Source organism: Triticum dicoccoides, chromosome 4B (genome assembly GCF_002162155.2).
Source record: "Triticum dicoccoides isolate Atlit2015 ecotype Zavitan chromosome 4B, WEW_v2.0, whole genome shotgun sequence".
Taxonomy (NCBI): Eukaryota; Viridiplantae; Streptophyta; class Magnoliopsida; order Poales; family Poaceae; genus Triticum; species Triticum dicoccoides.
This window is the reverse complement of record NC_041387.1, coordinates 395,824,824-395,831,546: the sequence shown is the minus strand read 5'-3', so window position 1 is coordinate 395,831,546 and position 6,723 is coordinate 395,824,824. Positions and strand designations below refer to the sequence as shown.

The window sequence follows — 6,723 nt, the reverse complement described above, 5'->3', positions numbered from 1 at the left end:
TCAGAGGGATGATTTACTAGAATTTAGGAATTACAAGGAAAGCTTATGTCAGCCAGAACATGGCAGCGACTATGGTTCAACCCTAATACAAGAGATAAGATACTCCTGCCATTCGGCTTACACAATCTTATATATCCAGCAACACTAGACTAGGGAGAAAGGAGATAAACAGTAGATGCTTGTGATCCCTTGGATCTATGACGTACGGTACCCAGTCAACAGCCGTAGTGAATAGGTACCTGTGAGTTGTGGGTGAATAGTAAAACCGTCCAATTTTTTAGTAATCTTCAGAAAGAGCTTCAGGGAAGGAGATGGCTTCAGGTAATGGGTCCTGACACAACCCTTCCTGTGCAATGGAGGAAAGAGAGATAAGTTTGTCCGACCACCGCACCTCCGACCCATCCTCCGTGTCATCACCAATGTGGTCAAATTAGTACCTCCAAGGAGATGAGAGGGGATGCGGCGCGGGGACGAGGAGAGAAGAGTGGGCGGCGGTAGCAGTTCGCCTAGGTGGTGACTCATGAGAGAGAGGAAAGGTCAAGAAGCAAGCAAACATTTTTTTCTTCTTTCCTTTGACCTGACCGGTCGGGGTAACTAGGCTTACTGCGGGACAAAGGCCCAATGCACCACAGGCTCCGATTTTTCCACCAGAGTAGCCGCACAACCATCCAACAATCAGGAATGACTGGGACATGAGATCTGAGGACCAAAATTGCTTAGTGCATGAGAGCATCTACAACCGGACATGGCAAGTCTCATCCCTCAAATGCCCGCGAACGTGACTAGTGACCAGTCACGCTTCAAATTTGCTACTCTGTATCCGAATCTCTCATATTTCAATCCTAGATCCATACAAAGCATGCAACAGAAATCCTACGTACTACATACTATGTACTATCCTAGCTAATCTTCGTCGTCGGATATGTCCACGACGTCGGTGCCGGGCGTCGGGTGGACGGGCATGTAGGAGGGCTCTGGCTCCTCCTCCTCCTCCTCGACCACATCCATGTAGGAGAGCATCTCCTCCTCCTTTGCGGCATGCTCCGCCTCCATCTCCTTCAGACGACGACGTCTGGTCACCGCATCCGACTCAAAGTGGTGGGAATCGAGGATGGCCTGCTGCTCCGCCTACAGATCCGCGTCCCCAGCATCCTCCACATCCTCCTCCTCCTCCTTATCCTTCCTCCTCCTCCAACTTCTCCGGATCCACTACATCCGGAGGTAGCCCCGCGGCGATTCGAGCTTCGTGCCTTGCCTGGATCTGCTCAAGGAGCTGCAGCCGATGCTCCGGCATTAGAAATGGGTAGCTCCTCACCCGACATCGTGGGCGCATGGCTACTAGTGGCGGTGGATTAGGAGTGGAAAGTGGTGGTGGTGGCGGACGGGAGGAGGAATGTGGAAGGGTAGGGTTCCGGTGTCGGTGGTCGGCTTAAATAGCCGGGTTAGGCACTACGCGGCCCGCCGGAGCGGCGCCACACGGCGACATCGGTCCAACGAAGGAGACGAGCTTCGGACCGCCGGGTTTCTGATACGTCTCCGTCATATCTACTTTTCCTAACGCTTTTGATCCTGTTTTGGATTCTAATTTGCATGATTTGAATGAAACTATTTCGGACTGACGTTGTTTTCAGCAGAACTACCACGACGTTGGTTTTGTGCAGAAATAAAAGTTCTTGGAATGGAACGATACTTTTTGGAGAATTATTTTACAATAAAAGAAAAATACTAGAGCCAAGACCCACCGGAGGGGCCCCTGACTGGGTACAAGACACCAGGGTGCCCCCCCTCTGGCGCCCTAGTGGGTTGTCCCCATCTCGTGGCCCCGTAGACCCTAATTCTGATGCTATAAAATCCTATTTTTGAAGAAAAATGAGGAAAAAAGTTTCATCATGTTTCACGATATGGAGCTGCCGCCACCTCCTGTTCTTCATCGGGAGGCCAGCTCTAGAGCCCGTTTGTGGCTCCGAAGAGGGGAATCTTCGGTTTTCATCATCACCAATCCTTGTTCATCACCAATTCTATGATGCTCCCCATCGGGAGTGAGTAATTCCTTTGTAGGCTCGCTGGTCGATGAGGAGTTGGATGAGATTCATCATGTAATCGAGTTAGTTTTGTTAGGGCTTGATCCCTAGTATCCACTATATTCTGAGATTGATGTTGTTATGACTTTGCCATGCTTAATGCTTGTCACTAGGGTACGAGTGTCATGATTCCAGATCTGAACCGTTTATCTTTTCACCATTATATCGATGTTCTAAATCCAATCTTGCAAGTCATATTTACCTATTACGCGTTATGATCTGTAAACCCTAGGGTGACAGTGATTGGGATACTTTCCGGTGATGATCGTAGTTTGAGGAGTTCATGTATTCTTTTTTGGAGAGTACGCCAAAGGCGTACCTTAGCTTTATAGACGGAAGAGAGATAATTACAAGAGTTATTTTACAAATGCAGGCCTCACACACGGCGAGCCTACCCACCCCTACTCCACACCACCTAGCTGACTACTCACGACTCGGTTGGACTCCACCCCTTCTTGCAATCGCCCAAAGGTGTCGCTCTCTCATGATGGACTGAAACGTGCCTCGCTCATTACAATTATCATTTCTTCCGAACACTCTCCCATTCCTTTGCTTCCAAATGCACCAACACACGAGCATCACCATAGCATCAAAGTCCTTGCGGTGTGCTTTTGTGACCTGCTTCTGAGCCGAGTTCCACCAGTCCTGGAGCGATTCTTGTCCCGTAGGCATGAACGACAAATTAGTCTCCGTCTCCACGAAACAAAGGTGCCAAACCTGCCTGGCGAACACACATTGCATCAGGATGTGTTCTATTGTGTCCTCTTCCTGGTCGCAAAGATAGCATGGCGATATCACATCTTGCAACCCGTGACGCACGCGCCGGTCAGACGTCCAGAGCCTATGCAGTATGGCGAGCCACATGAAGATTTGCACCCTAGCGGCGTCCATCACTTCCATATTGCTGCTGCCGACTGGAACCTGATCCCCCTTCGCACATCATCTTATAAGCCGATGCCGTCGTGTAAATTCCAGTGGTGCTCCATGCCCAGATCGGTCTATCCTCCACCTCCTGGGTCAACTGTACTTCTAACAAAGCCTCCCATAACCTAATGAATTGGGTCAGGCCTTAGGAATTCATGTATTCACTATGAGTGAATGCTTTGTTCCGGTTCTCTATTAAAAGGAGGCCTTGATATCCCTTAGTTACCTTATGGACTCCGTTGCCACGGAAGGGTAGGATAAAAGATGTCATGCAAGTTTATTTCATAAGCACGTATATTTATGAACTAGAACTAGTTTTGTATCACCCTAGGTTATGACTGTTATATGATGAATATCATCCAACGAATTCACCCGGTCCAATGCCTACGAATTTTCCACATATTGCTTTTGCTAAGTTACTATTGCCGCTCCTACTGTTACCACTGCTATCAAAATCACCATATTACTGTGCTACCGATCACTTCACGGCAGATATTTAATCTCCAGGTGCCATCATCCCGGGCTTTTGAGGCGGGTTTGTGGCATTCGGTTGCAGATGCTCTGAGAGGGTTGAAAAAAAACTCGAAGAGCACCGCTTGTTAGAGCCGAGGCTCGAACCCGGGTGGGCTGGCAGCTACCCCAGCTGCCCAGCCAATGGGTCGACGCCCCGTCCTCGAGTGTCTCGTTTTTTTCTTTTTTGAGGGATCGAGTGTCTCGGTTTTACTGTACTAAAAAAAGGGCCATTTGCATTTCTGTCCCTAACTCGAATCACCTAATCAGATATACCCCTAATTCAAAAGCCCGCTCAAAAATGCCCCTCCGCCGTTATGTGCACTTATAGAAATGCCCTTCCGCTCCGTTACCATCCGGTCAAAGGCATTTGACCGTCAACGGGACGTTTTTTGGACATTTGTACCCCTCCCTCCATGTGTCCCTTACGCGTGGGACCCACTCAAAGAAAAATAAAAAGAAAAAGCTCTCTCTGTCGTCTCACTTACACGTGGGACCGAAAATAAAAAATATCAATTTCACATGGGGCCCACATATCACCCACATGTCACCTCCCATCTACACGACGGAGCTTGAACTCCGACGAGCACAGGCGCTCCGGGGTTGGCTCGGGACTGCGCGGGAGCACGCTAGGGCGAGCTGTGAACGGTCCTGGAGCAAGGCGGGGTCACGGGCTGGTCCGCAAGGGCACTATGAGTTTGTAGAGCAGCCGGGAAGCTCGCCGGCGACAAGGTCCCGTGGCAACGGCGGAAGGCGCTAGGCACGGGCAAGCTACAGAGGGGGGGGGACTAAAGAACGTGAGCAAACACATAAGTGGCTCACTTATTTGATGAAGGCATGATCCAGGAGGCTTGGGATTCACCAGAGCGACGACCTCGTCGTCCACGGCGGACGGCGGAGCGAGGTGACGCTGACACGGTGGCTCGGGAATGAAGGGCTCCGCAGCGAGGGGTCCACAGGGTCTGTAAGCACCAGATCTCGACGAGGCAACCAAGATAGAGCATAGGGACGCGTAGCAGAGGAGATCGAGGCGCGGCAAAGCATCACCGGAGGGGGAGAAGACGACATCAACCACACTGATTTGAGGCGTTTTACTTCAATTAATTCGGTGTGGAAGTCGAGGATGAACAGGCGGATCCCTTGGACAAGGCTACGGGTCGTGGGGTTCCCGTTGGCCGCCTGCATGACGAACAACACCTGGGCGGACGACCATGATTCCCGCGGACCACGTCTTTGTCGTGTGGCAGAGAGAAAAGAGGGTGCGCGGGGGAGGGGGGGCGTGGACCGGATCGAGGAGGTCATAAGGGGCCGGAGCCGTGCAGCACCTCACCCCGGCGAGGCTACTGCTAGTTGCGTGCGCTCCCGCCGGAGTTGAGGGAGAGACAGGAAAGATTTTTTTTGGGTGGGTCCTACATGTAGGTGAGACAGGCAGAGAGAGGAGAGATAGAGCCTTTTCTTTTTTTTTTGTTTGAGTGTGTCCCACACGTAAGTGTCACATGGAGGGAGGGGTAGAAATGTTCAGAAAACGTCATGTTGACGGTCAAAGGCCTTTGACCGGACGGTAACGGAGCGGAAGAGCATTTATATAAGTGCACATAACGGCGGAGCGGCATTTTTGAGCAGGCTTTTGAATTAGGGGTATATCTGATTAGGTGGTTCGAGTTAGGGACACAGATGTAAAAGACCCAAAATAAAATCTACCAGTCGCCCAGATCATGTGCATCCATCCATCTTTCATCCAACGTCTAATATTTTCTGGGAGCATTCTCTCCTCTCGCCGCCCGTCGCCACATAGGCAGCACCACAGCGGCTAAGGCTTAGCAGCGGCTCGGTCTCGTGCGGCCAGCGCAACTGCGGCAAGAACCCTACCGCCTTGGGTTGGCTTGGCTTGGCCCTCCCCGTCCAGCTTCGACGGAAGGTGATAGCTGAGCTCTCCTCCCCCAATCCTCTAATCGTCCTTTTCGTAGTTGAAATTTAGGCTGGATGTGGTGGGGATGGGTTTGATCCCTTGCCCGTGGACTTGGGAGGGTGCGAAGATGGGGGGATTTCTTCCCAATCGGGATGGAGACGGGGAGTTTCTTTTTTTTAGCAGGGGGATGGGGGTGGTGGCGGGTCTCTCGGTTGGCATTAGCCAGGGCGGCTGTCTGCCTGTCTCGGAATTGGTTTAGAGTACAAGGTGGATTTAATTTCTTCTCTAGTGAAGAAAGACTTTCTTCGAGGGCACCTATCTACTTCTTTCCGAACTGTTTCAGAGTAATATAGTATTGTTACTCTTTGATTTCAGTGTGCAAGTTAACGTTTGTGTTGCTAACACACACAAACAAACGTTTGTGTTGCTTCACTTCTCTGCATGCCACAGGTACTAACAATTGTAATCTAGCTGCACTTCATCACAAATTCAATGGCAGATCGCTGGCTGGAGCTGCCCAATCTGGCCCTGCAAGTGGTGGGGATCTTACCGGAGGTCCAGAGGCCTAGCAGCATGGTCCCTCGCTGCCAGAAGGTGGCTTACACGGCCGTTTCCCTCCTCATCTACCTTGTCGGCAGCCAACTGCCTGTGTATGGATATGGAGTCCGTTCTCCATCGGTTGCTGACTCTCAGTACTGGGTTGACATGCCCGACTGCAACTCCGTCATGTCTGCTGGGATCATGCCCCTCGTTCTGTCTGAGGCGGTGCTTCATTTCCTTCTGTGGTGTAAGGTTCTTAGAGCAAACAATCCTGAGGACCGGATGCTCCTGTAAGTACTGCTAATATAAGTCTCTTCTCCATTCAGTCAAAATTCAAAAACTGACAATTTGACAATTTGTGTAAGCATAATACAGTAGACTTTAATCTTCAAAGTTCTATTTTGGGGGTCCTGTTGATGCTTTTATGACCAGATGTAGTATTCAGTTTTTTTTCCTCATCTTTTCTCCATATATAAGTCTAATGATTATATCAATTATTCTCAGGAGTCGGGTGCAGAAGTTGGTTGGGATAATTTTTGCCGCTGATTTCTCAGTCTGCAGGGTGCTAATCTCACCTATCTTGGGCAAACTGACCTTAGGGCAGTCAATTCTGATCGTGCTTCAGCATTTCTTTGGAAGTGTCATCGTCATTTATCTTGATGATCTCCTTAAAAAGGGATATGGGTTTCTTTCGAGTATCCCCTTGTTCAGTGCCACCGACATTTGGTAAGACCGAAATCCTACAACTATGCTCCATTC

The 6,723-nt window shown here is 50.2% G+C and overlaps 1 protein-coding gene across 1 annotated transcript in view; it reads left to right on the top strand.

Annotated features, from left to right (window-relative positions):
* The first annotated feature begins 5,287 nt into the window (after window positions 1–5,287).
* Window positions 5,288–6,723, top strand: part of LOC119292690 (protein transport protein Sec61 subunit alpha-like) — a 6,292-nt gene continuing 4,856 nt past the window's right edge. The window contains exons 1-2 of the mRNA XM_037571434.1: window positions 5,288–6,254; window positions 6,469–6,690. Of these exons, the coding sequence (XP_037427331.1) occupies window positions 5,917–6,254; window positions 6,469–6,690 (560 nt within the window). The 5' untranslated portion in view covers window positions 5,288–5,916. The remainder of the gene's footprint in view (window positions 6,255–6,468; window positions 6,691–6,723) is intronic.